General features: G+C 37.5%; 1 protein-coding gene across 1 annotated transcript in view; it reads right to left on the minus strand.

The window, feature by feature from the left end:
- Positions 1 to 359: 359 nt before the first annotated feature.
- PRIM2 (DNA primase subunit 2) overlaps positions 360 to 19,731 on the minus strand; it is a 118,608-nt gene continuing 99,236 nt past the window's right edge. The window contains exons 12-13 of the mRNA XM_086461501.1: positions 7,329 to 7,397; positions 360 to 587 (exon numbers count right to left, since the gene is read on the minus strand). Coding sequence (XP_086317627.1) covers positions 360 to 587; positions 7,329 to 7,397 — 297 coding nt within the window. The remainder of the gene's footprint in view (positions 588 to 7,328; positions 7,398 to 19,731) is intronic.

Consider the following 19,731-nt stretch of genomic DNA (forward strand, 5'->3'; position numbering starts at 1 on the left):
TAAAAGTGACCACAAAATGGGATAATAATATTTAAACACTTTGAAGAAAAACAAAAAAGGTAAATCAGACAGAAATCATCTAATAATTGGGAAGGAACTTTCATCTCCCATCCTTCAACATGCCATATAAAACAGTAAGCTAAAGCAGAGATAATAAGTACTGGATGCAGTTACAGCTTCAGTATCTATCTTTCTTGCTTCAGCCAATTCAAAACACTAAATGCCTGTGTCTTCCAGCTAGTGAAGTGCATATACCTTAGTACAGGGACAAATGCAGCTAGAGAAGGGAAAGAGTGAAAGAGAGGAAAAAACCCCAAACCAAACCAAACAAAACAAAGAACCCCAAATAACACAGCTCCTTAGTCTTCAGTGAAGTATGCCTCCAGTCGCTCCAGTTCTGCATCAGCTGTTGTATTCAAAGAGGTGGGAGTAGAATTTGAATTAATGCTTTCCTGACTATTGTTTTTTTGCTGAGAGTTTCCCGAATTACTTAGTTCCTTCTTCAGTTCTCTGCCACCACTTAATAGCTTTTGACTCTCTGTAAAATACTGATTAGGATGATTCAAAGAAAACCCAATGTCATCAACCTGCACACAAAAGGAAAGGAACACTGAGTTATTATATTTATTTCAAAACATCATCTTTTTCATTCAAGAACAAATTAATTAGCAATTTAATAAGTTCCAATTTTGTTGAAGAAAAAGGCATCAGTTTGTAAATACTGACCCAGTAAGTGTTAGCATGCCACAGATTTACTTTCATCACAAAATTTCTTCATGTTAGCAATAAAGCAGCTGCTTTGGCATATTCAAACAATATTTCACACTGTCTTTGCCGTAGTAAAGAAAAATAACACCCCAAAGATATAAAATGAGAAAATGGCCGATCTTTACTGATGTAGGACAATTGAACCTACACCTTAAAACAGCACTTCCCGACCCAAAGAGGGACTGAAACAAGTCTAGAGTGCAAATGGCAGTAGACAATACTACTAAAAGTTGTAACAACTGCACAGTATAAATCTAGATCTTAAGTATCGGTGTGAAACTGTGAATTGAAACCTCTTTCCTTGTTTTCTCCAGTAGCCACAAATGCAGCATTTGCAAGGCAGCAGGCTAAGACAGAAACCCAACAGATCGAGCTTATCTCTGCCACATCAGCGCCAATACCAGCATCCTGAAACTAGATGCACAACAAATACTAAAGAACATTTAGTCTCCAGTGGAAAAGTGTAGGAGTAAGTCAGAGGCCTTTGGAAGCCGGCCAGGCACCGTTGCATTGAGGAGGAACGAGGAGAGAAGGGATGGAAAGAGCTAATAGGATTCAGGCAGTTTCTGCCCTGAACCTTGAATAAGAGTAAAGAAAGATAACAGGGAAGAAAACAGGTGTGGACTGTTAGATAGGAGAGGAACGTGAGCCTCCTAAATAGCAGCCAATGGAATGTAGAGAATAAGCGCGTGGACAGAGAGTAGTAACCAATCGTAATATGTAAAAGAGCGCATGGACAGCGTGCGTACGCTTTAGCAAAGCTATATAAACACAGCTTTCTGATAATAAAGAGTCTTTGATCCATCAGACCGGAGTCCGTGCATCAATCCCCTCGACAGAAAAGAATACAGAAAACTAGCATGAGGTGCAGCATAGCTTTATTGCTCCTGTCTACTCAGTGGGTGCATTCTTTCAGCTCCATAATTATTTGATAAATGAACATCCAATTAATGCTCATCAAATATTTCAAATCAACAAAGCTTTCAGTTTTAAAAGTAAGCTATACTGACATACACTGACACCCCTGAGGGTGGTGAGGCACTGGCACAGGTTGCCCAGAGAAGCTGTGGCTGCCCCCTCCCTGGCAGTGTTCAAGGCCAGGCTGGATGGGGCTTTGAGCAACCTGGTCTAGTGGAAGGTGTCCCTGCCCATGGCAGGGGGTTTGGAACGAGACAATCTTTGAGGTCCCTTCCCACCCAAACCATTCTGTATTCACCACAAATCTCAGTTATAACCTTTGTACCTCTTTTCAGGGGCTCAGAAGTTGGAAATGCTTACTTTAAATGGTCCTTCCACCTCATATTCAGGCAATCTGCACCTTTTATCTGTCCGTCAGTTCATGTGCATACTAAGAATATTTTGAGAAAAATAATGCTTTTGAAAAACGTTGGAAAACTTCCCAAACCTGGGATACAAGAAACCAAGGAAGAGTACGAGCTACATATCGTTAATTTTCTGCTCCCACTATCTTCCCTTTTTCCCAGAAGGGTGGGGCCAATTCAAGCATAACAAGCAACTTTGCATACACACAGTGTCTCAGGAGGACGTATACTGTGGCTGATTTAATATGCCAAAAAACATCAGTTTAAGTTTCAGCCACTTGTGAAAAATCATAAAGCAGAGGATCAACGTGCACTCTAAACGCAACCCTGACTAAATTTACTAAATTTAATACATTACCACTGCCTAGCTTAGCTCCATCTGAAAATGGTGACATATAACAAAATCTTATTCAGACAGGAAGACATTAGCAACTATAGTAAGTGACCTTGCCTGAAAAAAATCTTAAAAATAAGTGACAGGCCTAGCACTCTAATTTGGTACTCAAAATAAAAGGTATAAAGAAAAAAAAAAGGCACAAAAACAAACAAAAAACCCCACCACTAAATTTCATTTCAGTCTTATCTGGATGAGTTTCATTCAGCGAGCTTTCATCCATGCTCCAATTTCCATTACATGGGAACTAAATTACTTTTTACACCAAAAAGGCTTGAAAAGAAGTGATACAGTGAAAAGCTGTCTTTCCTCGAAGACCCTCTTAATTAGTTCTGGGTTTTTTAACCTTAAAAACCCTTGGTTTTCTTCAGACCAAATTAAGATTCACTTTGTAACTCTTAATTTTGTTCTCCCCTCTCCCCAACAAATTTGAATCAGCTGCAGAAGCAGCTTATTGTAGGAATGGAGCCCACAACCATGTTTCCAGAGGTGATTGATGGTATTTGACTAAAAGCTATTTACAAGTTGTTAGTTAAAAATGCAGTATGATTCCATGTACCATTTCTCCTTTTCAAACCTGTATGTTACTAAAACAAAGCTCTACTGGATGAGGCTTAGACGAGTCTATTTTAATTAAAAGAATTCTGCCCATTCATACTATCACCTTTTTTTGAGCGCCAGAAAAAAGGGAAGTTTTGTTCATAATCATCCTCTTCATTTGTGATATAGTGATGCCTAAACTATTCTGTTCTGTGTAATTTTCAATAAGGTTCAGTAAGTATTTCTCTGAATAAAAATATTCTGCTCTGGCTGGAAATACACAAGAAATTTTACCACAAAAATGGAGGTGATGCAGACAAAAACGTCCTGGCTTTTTTATGTTACACTGCTTGTGTCACTTTATGTAATTTTTACAATGCTTTTAGGTAATATAGATCAAAGCACATGAATTTTAAAAGCTTCATCACTAACTTAGCTATAAGTTAACAGAAACTTACTACCAGAAATAGAGAATCTAGATTTCTCTAACAACTTTATCCATTCACACATATAAATCCCTCTGGAATTCACTATGCCCTCCCCCTCAAACGTATTTTCTGTGCAGTCAAAAATTCAACCTTTTAACATGTATTGACCCAAGTGAAAAGGCCTGTCACTTCAGACAGAACTGTTTATTCCATCTAGCAGGTGACACTAACACAAGACTTTTACTGATTCAACATTTTTGCACGTACTGGCTTTATACAAACCCAGTTTCTGCTATAGCAAATACTGTTTCGAAAAAGAATGAAGCAATCATTCTGAAGCTATAGCATCTTTGGGCTTTAACCAAGAACTTTTAAAATGACAGGTGATAATGCTACAGCTGATATTACAGAAAAACCACACGGAGCAATCATGGTGCTACAGTAAACTGTATCAATTAACCACATCTTTTTCTAAAGAAGAGAAGCGTTCTTGCAATTTGATCACAAAGGACTAAGAAAAATAGGTTTATGCATATGTTTTCAAATAAACTATTCAAAAGGGATTCCTCTGTACCAGAAAGTTTGCTATGTGTCAGATTTCATTTACTTCCTAAAAATGCAGAAGGATTGTAAAATATCAGTACTCGAGAATAAAATATTTATTAGAAATAAATATTAATATATAAATAACCAGCCGTTACAGCTGTAACTGTAACAAGTAACTAATACAGCAATAATCATGTAAACAACATTAACATCGTTAGTTCCTTTGGAATATAACCTAGTAACATAGGCATTAGCCAGTTAGGCTTTCTTATTTATTCGTAATGCTCAGCAGATTTATACACAATCAGATTTTAAAGCACTAATTGCTTCTACAGGCACACTGTCACAAGAACATTTCTTTAACCTATTAGTAGTTCATAGGTGTTATCATCAATCTCTTTTACTTGACTGCATATACATAGCCCAGATCTGCAAACTGGACTGGAAATATTTTTCTCTATTTTGGGTTGCCACCCAATTCTATCAACTAAAGTAAAATAAAATCTTGCCACTGTTGTGACTGTGAAAGGCATTCCTCATTACTGTGACTATTTACTCTGGGTTATGATTACACTGCTGACATTTTCAGGGTGTCTCTTTCCACTTCATGGAAGTTGCCTTGTGTTCTCACTTTAGTACAAAATAAAAACTTTTCTAAAATGGATAATTGATATGAAATAGCTTATTATGAACTCAAGTACAAATATTAGAACTTCAAACTGTTACGATGCTTTCCATATGGCTTAAAATCCAAATCTGACCATCAAGAAAGATACTTTAGCATTTTGGTAGTGTTTGATTAAATGCTTACTCTAGTTACCATATAAACATAATTTATTCTTGATTCTTATTAAAATATGATAATGTTTGAAAATATCTACTCTACAGGCCACTCGGTCATACTTATATCAAGTCAAAGACTTTCTTTTCTTCACATGTATGGGACAGCTTGACTTGATCAAATTACGGTGTTGTTACTTAGAAAACAACTTTCCCCAAAAAGGAGTATGCTTTAATATACCAGAACTTGAAAAATAAGGTAAAACCATTCATGCACTATATGCAGTGCTTTCCTTTCCCACACTTATTGAAAGACTTAGCAAATTGCATACACGTACATGTCCCCAACACATTAGTTTCTGTCTGAAGACAGTCGCTGGACCACACAAACGATGGTTGCTTTCGTTCTGTGGTTGTGAGACAGGGAAACGGACGCTCAGGAGAGGTGTAGCACTAAAGTTAATACGCCCAGTTTACATGGAATACGCAGAGAAGCAGCTGTGAGGTAACCTCTGCCATCTGAACTAGTAGCACTGAGACGCAAAGACACACCTCCCAGCCCCCACCCCACCCCCCAAAAAAAAACCAGATCTAAACTTTCTCACTCTAATCCAGCTGGATTTATTTGCATAGTCATAGTGCCAAGTACCAGACTACTGAATCCAACAGCAAAGCTGCTGCCAGCATGATTGGAAGACGCAGTAGAAACTTGAGTGAGGATGATGGGAAGGAAATGCAAAGAGAGTCCTTAAGTAGACAATGTGCAACTGATCCTACGAACTTAGAAAAATATCATAATCTTAAATGAGTCTCCAGCACAAAGTCATCCATAATACATCTAACCCACACTGTAACTTTCAAGAATTATAGGTAACACTAACAGCTCTGCCCATCATACATCAAACACTTTCATGTTAAAATTCTTACATAATTGAAGCTGAAATTCTCCATCTAAGCCAGTCCATTATTTCTAGGAAAATTTTACTTAAGATTTTTCGCCTATTTGAAGAAACAGTAACAATCAATGTTATACTGACTGATTCTTCAAAAATTTCCTTCACTGAAAAGCTCTGCTAGTGATACACAGGAAAGCAAGGGTTTGATAGTCTGATTAGGTGTCATCAGCTTCAGAGACACATCTTTTGACCACCCCATGAAAAAAAAAAAAAATTACTAAAGCATATAATTGTAGGATAGAAAAATCATTCTGAGCAGGCTGGTAACAAGTTTAGCAGCTAAATTCTCTAAAAAAATTGCCCTCATAAGGATGTGCCATTCAAACCACAGAAAATGCCTTTCTGTGCATTCTGCTTTCTCTCATTGAAGTAAGAGACTTACCAACAGCAAAGCTGAAAGATGATTCTTAGTGCAAGCAGCAAAGACAGAGATTTATACTAACACAGGACTGAAAAAATGCTGTTCTGGAATTTGCCATGGAAGAACAGCAAGACAGATTTCCTAACATGCAACAGAACTTCAGCACTGTGCTGATGTATCCTTTAGTGAATGTTGACCTTGGGGTCTACAGTCATCTTGGAAAAATACTATTTCTACTGACTTAGCCTTATACAGGGCAAGTGTTATCCAAATTTCAAATTGTACATAATTTTTAATTTCCTTCCAGATTATTAGACCTGTTTTATCATTTTCTAAGACTGTAAGACAAAATGTTCCTCTCAAATTACAGCTGCCAAAACAACACTAAACATGGGTTCAGAATATACCTTTGCTATACATTCACACATACGACTGCCGGAAATTTGGGAAGACAAATAGTTCTATTTAAATCAAATGTGAAAACCAGTAAGAACAAAAAAGTCAATGGTAAATGTTTCTGGGTGGGTCATCTAATTCTCATCCATATCTTTAGCAAGGCTGTTCCATAGTCTGCTGTTTGAAAGGAACGTTTCCATTTTTGGAGTTGTAGAGAGCACAAAGGTATAAGATGGGCTGTGCTTCACTGTGTGAAGCCATTGGCTATCCTACAATTTTGTGGAGGATCTTACTTTAGCTTTGCCTATGATTAAGCAAATGGGAAAGCTCTGAGAATGTTCATCTTAATTTAAAAAGTAATCACACATGACTACAGATGTGAAAAAATACCAAGTGAAAAGTAACAATATTAACTATGTACATGCTAGCAGATGAGTTTTAATTACATTTTTTAGATCCTTTTTGTTTATTTTTTTAAGGTATACCTCAAAATACCAAACTTGTATAACAGGTTAAAACCCACAAATTTGATTAAAAACAGGATATTGAAAAAGTTAAATGGCTTGAAATAGATAAGAAACATACTGACATTTTCAGGAAGAAAGCATAACCTTTTACTACATCTTGTAATGTTCAGGGTATTAATGACACGAATATATAAATGCAGAAAATTACAAAAGAATATTCAAAATTATTGAAATGAAAACTAACAAGGCAAGACAACTAATGATGGATGTGAAAACCACAAATAGTGTCCGGGCTTCATGTGTGATTTCCAAGGCCTGCCTCAAGACAAAGGCAGTGATTATGGTTTAACAAAAATTAGTAAATACTCACATCATGTGTCAACTCAAAGTACTTCTGACAGGCCAGCTGGTAATGCATGCCCTTCACCAATTCCAGGATCTATACAGAGGAAGAAAAATGTAGCAGATTCAGAAGTAGCACGCGTACATCTTGTTGATGCTTACCATGAGAAGGCATTTCACAAAAGCCTTGTATACCTTGTGGAAATTGGCACCACATGACATCTTTGACATCTGTGTATCCTACCAATAACTGACATTTAGAGATACTATAGTTCTTTAAAAATACTCTGGCTACATGAAAAACAAGATAAAAACCACAGGAAGACATGTCTGGTCCTTAAGATATAATTTCAATACTCTTAACTTCCAAGAATAAGTTGAATCTATTTTGGGAATATAATTGTGACAGCTATTGTCAAACTACCATATTGCAACATCTCTTCCATAATTGCAGACATAAATCTAGTAATTCAAGTGGTTGAAGCACGAAGCAATCAAGGACTCGATTTGTATTTTTATTTTCCACATTACCAGCTCATGCAGATGCAGAATAAAATACTACTGTGCTCCCATCAAGAAAATTTAATGCAAATCCTTTCGACAAGTATCTGTGAGAGGGGAACGCTTTTACCTTCAATCAGATTTGTCCTTTTTGAAATAAAGTTATTTTTAGCCAAGCTCAGCAGAATACGCGAGTGAATAGCCTGTTTTGAACACCTATTAGGAAAATCATGCCATCTTTTGTAAATACAATTTCCTTCCCAATTCTACTTCAGGTAATCTCTTCCGTGCTGCATAAAGTCCCATTCTTATCACCAGAATGCAATGCCAGTTGAAATTTTTTTAAGTTTCATCGCCTGCTCCCTCCTTTATATAATCAAAATGTATGCTCTCTCTGCTTATCAAACAGAGAAAATTGCTGGAATTAAGAGATAGCCTCAGTGGAAGGAAAAATAGTTTTCAAGAAATGTTAATTTGAAGCCCCTTTCCCAAGGATGACCTTTGTGTCAAACACAGCAATACACTCCAGCTTAAATCCCTGCTGTACTCATTATTGGATGCCGCCTTGTATTTATTGACAGATGCATAAATAAATTACATTTGCTGAATGGATAAAACCAGCAACACACTGCCAAGAAAGTACTTAGCCGCATTGTTTCTCTGTAATAGCCCAACTGATTACATTTCTATCCCTCTTGCCACCTCCTGTTAAATCTTCTGTAGAAGATCAAGGCCAAGGCCAACTAGGCAATGAAGTCTGAAATCTGGCACTATCTGTGTACACATATTTTATTGTTTTTTACCTCCTCCCTCCTTTGAAATCGACTGAAAAAATTATGTCACATTAAGTAGTTAAGGATTGAAGAAAACTCATCTGTTCCTAATACTTCACTTATATATTGCCTTATGTTTGCCTGTTTGTTCCTGACAACAAAACCTATGCCATGCGAAAGAGCTATCTCTATTTTTAAGTAAATGCTAACCACATTGTATTTATGTACTTTTTTAAAAGTATTTTTCACATAATTTGGAGTAATGATCAGAAGACCTATATGTCTGTTGGTTAGTTGAAAGAAATATTCATAATGTTCTGTAGCATTCAGACTTTTCTAACCTGAATTTTTAAGATGAAATAAGTCAACTAATTTAATCTAGCTCATAAATATTTTAGGTTCTCTCAAAATTATTCTTCATTTAACCAAGATTACACCTAATACAAATTATATAAACCAAATGTGATCTAAATTCAGGTGTAAATATATTTTAACTCTCAGAACCTTAAGTGAGCAAACAAAAAATTAAGTATGGACAAATTCTCAATATAAACACAAAAAAAAGGTTAAAAATTGCAATAGAATGGAGCCCAACTAGAAAGGAGTCCTCTGTGTGACAGAAACTAACAATCCTCTAATTAAATAAGTCAGAATTATCATTCATAATACTATCCTTCCTACTACATTTGTACACATAATGAAAGCAAGCTTGCAGCTGTTTTTCACTAGTGCTACCCAGAAACAGACCTTCACTCAAAACTACCTTAATTCACAGCAGCAATCTTTTGCCTCTAACATACATAACGACATTTACGCTACATTGCTTTATCTTGCAAGTAAAGGTACATACTCAAGGACACTTTTTTTCTTAGTTCTTACATGCCTTTTCTTTTGCTGCCATCTACAACTTCCTTTTCTGATGTTGCTTTACTGACTACTAATGAGGTTAAGATGATGTTCGTCACCTGTGTGCAGCCACCTGCTTTATAGATCCTCAACATTCAAAGCTAAGATACTGCATAGCAGGGTAGTTGGGCTCTGGAATTGTTATTTTCACTCACTCAAAGTTAGTTTGTTTTATTTGAAAATTGCAGAATTAACTTATATTTTCAAACTGAAACACTTTCTACTACAGGTTCAGTTAAGCATGACTCAGTTCTAACTTTCTGTTTATTTCACAGGTGACTGAAGATATGATTGGGTGCAACGGCTGGAGCCTATCTGAACACATTCCGATTTCTTCTCTTTCAGGCCAGTTTGGGACCAACTCAGTGCTAAGTCCTGCGCCAGGACTCCCCAGTGCCCTTTGCCTCCTGGTCAGTACAGCCTCCATCCTTTTTGCTACTTTCTGATATATCCTTTATATTTAAAACTGATTTTGAAGGTTTCACGTTTATAACGTATGCACGCCTACCACAATTTTCTAAGATTTATGCTGTTTTCCATCAGGGATTTACAGGCTAGAAAATCATTGTTACAGATTTGCCAGAGCTTCTTTTCCTTTTGTACTCTTTTACTTGTCTTTTGTAGTGAAGAGTACTTGACCGCACAGTGCTCAGGATTGCACCAGAACAGATCAATTTCTCCCCTGCAATTTGCATCACAACCGTCAAACAACAAAACCTAATTGTAGTCAAGCACACTTTATAAAAGTAAAAGAAAGAGGCAGTCATGATCCAGAAGAAGCTACTTTATTAACGTCTCTTAAAAATACCTGTATTTTTTCCTCCGTTTTTAATGTATACGTTTTCTCACCTGAAGTTTTTGTTTCATGTGTGTCAGTAAGGAATTCATTAAATACTTAACAAAAGAGTACGTGAATGTCTGAATGAAAAGAATATGTCAATATGTGCCCATATTTGCTGCAGCAACCCCTGAGCAGCTTATTAAATGAAGACATTAATTTAAACTGAGTTAATAATTTTAAAAGGAATCAGCTCTAATGCTAGTTGGTTTTGTTTGCTTGGTTATGGGCTATTTTTCAGTTTTATCCAGTCATCTGCTGAAAGTCAATGGTGTGAAATCAAATGCAAGAAGAGTTAATGCACCTGAGTATTCTACTTCTCTGTTTTCACATAGCTTTAAAATAACATTATAAAATGTGCATTTTATGATTGAACTTTTTTGGCTATTTTTCAGTGACACATTTTCATTTAACTGACAAATCCTGCACGAGTTTACAGCCACCTATTTTAAAAGGCAGTCATGCCTGGTTTTAGATATGATGGATAACCCACATTCCCCTGTTGCAATGCTGAGTCAATGCCTGGACCGTTATCTAGTGCAAAAGCAAGCATCTGAAATACTTCAAAATAAAAGAAAAAGCTACAAAATTTAAAAAAAAAAAAAAAAATGAAGTATTTTCTTCATGTATATTAAGTTCGCAACATAACAGTTTCAAGAACAACGAGTTGAAACATTTTTATTTCATACGTTTGTTCTTTGTTTCCTGTTTTCTCATCCTGAACTGTGTGTTTATCCCTTTGACTTTTTTTGTGTGCTTCTTTTTTGCTTCCTTCTCTTCTAAATGAAAATTTCATGAGTAGTTTAATACATCATAAATTGAAGCTGCTGAAGTATGAAGACACAGCTCCTAATTCTGTCCACCCATTCCTGACATCTGCAAATCAACCCCATTCCTCCTCACCTTCCCTTGGTAAGCCTATAGTTGGATAATTTTTTTAATCTATTTTACCATGTAGTCATAAGGCAAGGAACAGAAACTCGGCAAGCAGGGATGAACAGAGTAAAACTGCCTTCCAGACCAGCAGGGCCTTTTTAGGCTAATTAACTGCTCATGGAACTAAAGTTTAAGATTTGACTAATGAATTTAAATACTTCTACATTGGATACACTGAAATACTATAACACAAATTTTAAAAATAATTAGTTTTAAGCCATGTCACGTTAAGATGTCTTAAGTCATCTTAACATGATGGAGAAATTACCACAGCACCAATAAACACACACTAAAAAAGTCAGGTGGTAGTTTCAATATCAGAAAAGAAGGCTTAGTATTGGCTGGTTTTATTTGTAATTGTAGGTGTTCGGCTTATATGCAAAAGAAGTCCTAGTAAAATCAATAAGCCTGTTGATGCTTGAAAAATAAACCAAATACAAGATAATCAAACAAGGCACACATTTTAGCTGAGAAACCACAGAAGTGTAGTGTCAAAATACAGGGTCTACAGAGTGAGTATACAGAAAAAGTATAATCTCAGATAAAATGGGAAAGACATACTCGTAACACACAACTACTATTCTCAAAATAACGGAAAGGCTGAATGCTGTCTCCTATTGATAAATGTTCCCTCCATCTACAGAAAACATGTGGAAATTTTCAACGCACAAATTGACACCAGAGCAGCACAAAGATTTATTTTCACTATTAAGTTTCCTTGAATAACCTTACTTTTGAGACTTTTACACTGTCCACTTAGAAAGATTTAATCATTTTAAAGCATTTACAGGTTTTGATGTAGTAAAGGCTATAACCATCTGACAGTGAACACGGTATCTTAGCCACCAGTTGAATGATGTACAACTTCTGGATTAAAGGTCTAATGCTTCTAAAAAAATTCCTGGCAGCAAACGTGTAAGGGTACCTTGTTCCACGATTTGAGTTTTAACTAATTAATTTGTGGTGGGATTCCTTCCCAGTAAAAGCTCACAAAATCTGTGTTCTAAGTAAAAATGTGAATTTGATGAAAAGAGGTAAATTAATAAATATTAAGTGCCACATGATTATCTTCACCAATTAAAAGACTTAGAATTGGAATTCCTGAAAGAAATTTTAAGGGACTTTGATGTACCAAATTTCACTGTAATAATAAAATGGGTATCACATAAGGTTTGTCCATATCATGAATATCAATTGTTCTTGTCATTTTGTTTCCATTTTATATATTTCCACAATAAATACTGACTTAATAAAAGATCTCTTATTTAATCACTTAATAAAAGATCTCAAACAGTACTTGCTCTTATTTAATTAGAACTTTAAAAAAGCACTGTCACGAAGATGACTGATGTTAGGGCAAAATTCTTTAGCTGCAAGAGAAAATATTTTTATAGCCAGCAATGATCTAAAACTTTTTTAATATTAGATCATCAGAAGGGAAAGGGAAAGCATGGAGGGTTTTTTTCCACTGTGATGGGTTTTGGGTTTATTTTGGTTTTGTTGTTTTTTCCTGGTTTTGCTTGCTGGTTTTTGGTTTGGGTTTTTTTTTTTTTCATTCACTGAAACACAGAGCCGTATCAGAGGCCTAGGCACAGATTGGCTTATTTATTTCCACCTCTGTGAAGACTATCCAATCCCCTAAAACAGTAAATTTGTTAGAGAACATTGGCCAAACTCCAATGACTCAACCAAAACCTTTCATTTAATCCAATTTTTGAAAAAACCAGTTTTTTACATTAAGAGAACAATTATACTAGAAAGAACATTCTTTCTTCTGAAGTTATCTATGGTTCATTTACATAAGCATTTTTCCCCTAAAAAATGGAGCAAAAGCAAAAAGGATTAGTCTAGACCTTCTATTTCTCCTAACTGGAGAACTAGGAAATTTTACTACTTTTTGCTTTTGCTATTGTAATAGAATTGAATTGTGAAAAAGGTAATTTCTCCAAGAAAGCTTTCAGAAACAAATAATAGATATTTTTAAATAACTCTAATTCAAAGCCTATCATATCTATTTTTCTATTTGAGATATGTAGGCAACACATTACAGTGCATTTAGTACAGCACCACAACAAATGTATTTATCTCAACGTATGCTTTAATCTTTATATTCTTCAAATTGATTAGCTATTTTCAAGCCTGGTTTCATGAAGATTTTACCCAATTAGCAGTATATTGAAGACAGAAATTAAATGTGATCCAAAATATACTATAAACTCTAATGCTATACAATCACACGTTCCCACATTAGATGCTCAGCTAACCATACTACTTCTCCAAGAAGCATTTTCAAAGCAAACAAAAAAAATCTATTATCACAAATAAAGAAATAGCCTAACTTAAGGAAAATGTGAAATAAGTACAAGTTAAATTCATTCAGTTCTTGGAATAAACATCAGGATTAATTCTTTCTGCTTCGGGCTATATGATAACTAGGCAATACCTGGAAGTCATCTGCTACAATACCTTGGGAAGACGACTTCAGCAGATACAATCTCAGATAAAATATAGCCTCAGAAAATCTGGACTGGGATAGCAGGCTGGATCTAAATACTTCACAGCAAGCAGATTCACATACTCAAATATTTTGATCACTTTTTCATTACTGACTGTACTACAAAATGACTGCAATGGAAGCAGTCCAGTGCTCAGACTGATTACTGAAGTCACATTGAGGCCTGGCAGTATTTTCTCTGCACCACCATCCCAAGATCCAGCTTCCTCTTTTCCACACCTAGCCTGTGGACAGATCACCCTTTAGAAAAGCACTGTGAGGATGCGGTTTGGTTCCACCACAGACCAGTCAAGTGCTTTATCTGTACGAAATAAACTCAGGAATTTGCTGATCTTATGAACCTAAAAGGAAAAGGTGTATGCCTTATCTCAAAGAGTATGAAGACTGAGGACAGTGCTGGAAAAACATCTTGGGTAAAAACACAACCATATGGGCTGGACACTAGCCCACACTCTGGCTCATGTAATAGCTATGAGGAACAAGCTCCATAGAGAAGAAAGGGGCTTGAAGGGAAGAAAAGGAAGTACTCTAAAACAGCAGATTAAAAACGCAGTGGGTGACCAATTCCTGACAACGTAGCTAAATCCAAAATAAACACTTGGATTTCTATGCATCAGTCACATAAAATTGGACAGGTCTGACAAATTAAAAATTTTCAGCAGTGAAGGCCAGTACTTAAGAAGCTAAAGAAAAGCTCCACATTCTTCAAATCCAAGAAATATCACAAAATAAGCAAGATAAAAACACTAAAAAAGATTTAAAATAACATTAATAGATATATTCTGACTGAAGTATACACTCTTGCTGTTTAAAAAAAAAAAAAAAACCAAACAAAAAAACCAGAACCTTGACCAGAGAAGAAACCACAGAGAACCAGCTACCATCTACACTGGAAAACAGAGAGCCTCAAGGACAACTGAAGCATCCAATCAAAGTCCTAACAATAAATTGCAGGAACAGACAAAGGCCTCAGGTTCTGAATGGACAGACAGGGAAAGCCCTGGAACCAGAACCGAAATCAAGGTAAAGCACAGGTAATTTGGAAAGAACCTATTGAAACAGATGGCATAAATACCAAACACAGCAAGGGAAACGCATACAAACCAATGGATGGCTGCTTGCAATTTTTTCCTGAAACAACTGAACCCACTGAAGCAATCGCCAATCAACATGAAATCAAATAACACAGTGGCCTGGATTCCATGATTCAACGACCTCTTGAGATAACTTGTGAAAGTTATGGGAGAACTAGGAAAAAAAATTACTTCTGTGGTTGCTGATGGACTACAAATCCAAATCTTTTGATAGTCTAAAGCACTGTGAACTAAATTCATGGAAAATAAACCACCATCACTCAGGAATCTGTATTCCCTTGATGAACACAATATATTTAGGAATAAGCCATGGTTTTTCTGCTGATAGACAGCACAAAGATCATTAAAGAGAAACACATAAAACAACCCCTGGACTCACATCAGCGAAAAAAAAAAAAAGAAATGTCCTCAAGATTACTTTGTCAGCACGACCTTGATCTTGATAAATATTAAATGTTGTGAACAAATGGAAAGGAAACAAACAGTAACAGTTCTGATCCAGATCACTGCATATGAACTGGAGATAATAAGGATTCAATAGACAGCTATGAAAAATAAGAATCCCCCAAAGAAGAAACGCAAGCCTCCAGGCACTGCTGATAAAGACATGTAGTAAGTTTCCGTCAAAGTCAGACTCGAATATCTGTACGCACATCTCTGATTCATTTTAGGTACAAAGTAGACACCAGTGCAAATCATCTGTGCACAGCCTGAGCTGCCATGGCTTCTCCAGCCCCTCTGGCCAGGACAGCATCAACATCCTGACTGATGCTTCTGGAAGGCCTGATGAGTTTCCAGTCAACCTTTGTTTCAGAATGAGAATTTAATCTCAGTAGAGAACAGAAATTGCTGACCTTTCAACCCCTTAAAGTGAACTTCTCGGCTTTGGAGAGAAATATTTATTACTGCTCATCGGAAGAAAGAAGCGTGATGTATGCCTCTCAGAAATACCATTTGCCCAGAAGCGTGCCCTGGAGTATCTATTTCAACAAAAACTACGAAACTGTACAAAAGTTTCAACAAGAACAAAACACTTGGTGAGCATGTGAACAGAACTGTAGGTGTGAGCTCTGAAGATCTCATGACCTTAAGCACAGATAGGCTCCTTGAGACCTAGCATGAAGATGTCTTTCAAAAATCTTGTTTCCATGACAACGCCTACGTAACAGATTCATGCATTGCCAGATAAACATAAAAAAAATTTTAGGGCGGAAACCATCCACCCAACAGGTCTCCTGCATATAGATATTGGCACATTCTTGAAAAGAAGCACACCTTATGCTTATAGCATATAAGTTACCTGTAGCCCTGAAAACATTTAGATTAGATGAAAAATATATTACTGAATAAAACAAAGATTAATCTCCTAAAATTTAGACACCACTGTAAGCAAAAACCTACAGTTCATTTTAAGGATTGATATTATCTCAAAATGGATAGAATTGGTGAATTAAAAAAAAAAAAAAAGAAAGGATTCTACTGTTCTGTTGCAACTACTGTCAGCAGAAAGTCATACTCCTAATACGGCAAAAAAGGAAGCAAGTGCCCTTAGTTCAAAAAAATAAATGCTAAGTTGAGATGCTGCTGGGAAATTTGGTTCTCACAGAGGAATTGCCATACCTAAACCTTCGCAAAAAAACAATAAATCCAAACATTTATGTCTGAAGGTGGAGGATTTCTACATAGCCAGCTGTTGGCTGATTCAGTTCAGAAAGTTGTATTTTTCCCAAGTCCAGTAAATTACCATAAATTATACATAAAAATTACCTATTAGGAGGATAGTAACCTTGACATACACCAAGTAAAAAAGCAGTACACCAGGCCACAAATTATGTCCAGCACAATGTTTCCTGTTGTTAATCAAAGACACCCTCTTAAGAAATGAGTGGGTATACACTGTTTCTTAAAGTCAAAGATGAGATAGTTCAATCAGGATTGGGTTTTGGAGAGCAACCTTGATCAGATTCTAGAATTAGAAGGTCTCAGCATAGTGATCGAACTCTGGGATTCGAAGTGAAGTAGCCTGATATGCAACTGTCTTGGATTTTTTTGTGCAGCAGGAATATTCTTGCTGAAGAGAAGTATCAGAGGAAAAGTACAGAACAGCTTTCCCAATTAGGAAAGCTGACAGCTTCCCACAACCTGTTCATCCCAGGAACAGAAATACTAGCACTTTTTGTTAGATTCTGAGATGCACAGTTCACTTATGGAGTGCCCCATTCATAAAAGGTGACTTCTAAGATACCATTCCACACTGCTTGCAATCTATTAAACACGTAAGTCTATGTACATACATGTTTGGTTTCCCTACTCAGTGCATTACATTCACAGATCTTGTAGTATTTTCTTTTGCTGATACAGAACTTGGTAGTGATATAAAGCCTGCTGTACACAGGGAGGGCTGAAAGGCTGAATTGATTCAGGAACAGAAGGTTTATTGGCTTTCCCTGGCAAGGTTTGGTAGTGGGGGAGTGGGTAGGCTACAGGGGTGGCTTCTGTGAGAAGTCACGAGAAGCTTCCCCTATGTCTGACAGAGCCAATGCCAGATGGCTCCAAGATGGACCCACCACTGGCCAAGTCCAAGCCTATCAGCAACAGTGGTAGTGCCTCTGTGATAACAGATTTAAGAAGGGGGGAAAAAATCTGCTGCACAACAGCAGCTGGAGAGAGGAGTGAGAATATGTGAGAGAACAACTCTGCAGACAACAAAGTCAGTGAAGAAGGAGGGGAAAGAAGCACCAGAGCAAAGATTCACCTGCGGCCTATGGTGAAGACCACAGTGAGGCAGGCTGTCCCCCTGCAGCCCATGGAGGTTAACGGTGGAGCAGATATCCACCTGCAGCCCCTGGAGGACCCCACGCTAGAACAGGTGGATGTGTCCAAATAAGGCTGTGACCCTGTGGAGAGAGGAGCCCACATTGGAGCAGGTTTGCTGGCAGCACTTGTGACCCCACAGGGGAACCACACTGGAGCAGTCTGTTCCTGAAGGACTGCACCTCGTGGGAAGGACCCAAGCTGAAGCCGTTCATGAAGACTGCAGCCCTATAGGAAGGACTCACATTGGAGAAGTTCATGGAGGACTGTCTCCCATGGGAGGGACCCCACACTGGAGCAGGGTAAGGGTGTGAGGAGTCCTCCCCCTGAGGAGGAAGGAGCGGCAGAGACATGTGACAAACTGACTGCAACCCCCATTCCTCATCCCCCTGCACCACTGGTGAGGAGGAGGTAGAAAAAACAGGGAATAAAGTTGAGCCTGGGAAGAAGGAAGGGGTCAGGACAAGGTGTTTTAAAATTTGGTTTTATTTCTCATTACCCTGCTCTGATTTGATTGGTAACAAATTCAACTAATTTCCCCAAGTCAAGTAAGTTTTGCCCATGACTGTAATTGGTGAGTGATCTCTCCCTGTCCTTATCTCAACCCACGAGCCTTTCATTATATTTTTTCTCCCCTGTCCAGCTGAGGAGGGAAATAATAGAGAGGCTTTGGTGGGCAGCACCTGGTGTCGAAGCCAGGGCCAACCCACCACAGAAGGTCTGGTGCGTTACCTTTCAATGTGATTTCCAGATTGTTATAATCTGCACTCAACAGGGACTGAATGTCTTGACCTTTCATTTGAATTCCTTAGAGCAATTCCTTAGCCACAGAGAAGCATTCATCACTACTAACCTGGAAAGCAATAGTCTACTGTTCACATGATCTCACACATGTTACCACAGCAGGGTGTCTCATAACTCCCTCAGTGTCACCCATCAAGAAGTAAGCTGGGAAACAGTTAGGCAAACAACAGCTGCTTCAAGTTACTTCTGCATAGATTTCATATAGAGGCTTGTAAAACATTCAAAAGTGAATTTTCAAACCATCAAGCATGAACCTGCTAGGTAACTGCAACTGGTATGGGCTGATCATAAATTTTGATAACATCTGGACTAATCAAAAGTGACATGTTCTGATCTTCCCATTAATAGAGAGACATGTAACAGAACTACCAGTTAGGAACCTGACAACAGGGTTTGCATACAGACTGATTAGACGAAGAAAAATGGGGGTTTGGGAGCCCAGAAAGATGAGGGTGAAGATCCTGGGAAGTTGAGGATGATCCTGGACATCAGGGATGCATGGAGATGAATGCTGGGGAATGCACTGAGACCACATTTTCTAATGCCTGAGACTGTTAACTGCAAGCAGCTGCAACTCAGGTACTGACAAGACTTTCTGACCCATCCTCCCACACCAGCAGTGTTTCCCTTGCTGAGAAGGAAAGTTGAGACCTCAGTAAGCACAACACCAGGGTGGGATGCAAGTGAGGGACTGTGTTGAGACAATCAAGTAGAGGTATAGTTCTAATCTCCTTGATTCTTAAAAAAAAATAAAATAAAATAAAAAATAAAAAACCCCAACAGTACCCAGATCCACTACAGGCTGTCATTTACTGTCTCACCTGTGACACCATAACTTATATTTTTTGATGATTCAACTACTTTGTACGTCGTATTTTATTAAGAGGATGTGAGACTTCCACTCACTGCAGACAGCTCAGAGACCTGGACAACCGATGTAAAACGCCTGCTCCTTCTGAGTTTGCTATCCTGCACACATGGCCACTTGAGTGTCCCCTCAGTCCAGAAGATGACATTTACCTCTACCATAAACCAGGCAGAGAGAACTGAAAAAGTATTTAGGTACATACATAGATCTGGTTTTGACAGCACAGAAGGGAATTTTTTTATTCTGTGACAACCCGCTTGTCTAAAGCACACAGAGCAAGAGAGGACACTAAACGCAGTCACATTTGAAGACAGGAAAAGAGTTTTGGAACAAAGCAAGGGAAAAGTGTAAAAGGCCCTGAGCCCTAGGAAAGACATACCAT

Source organism: Leptosomus discolor, chromosome 2 (assembly GCF_034619465.1).
Source record: "Leptosomus discolor isolate bLepDis1 chromosome 2, bLepDis1.hap2, whole genome shotgun sequence".
Classification (NCBI taxonomy): domain Eukaryota; kingdom Metazoa; phylum Chordata; class Aves; order Leptosomiformes; family Leptosomidae; genus Leptosomus; species Leptosomus discolor.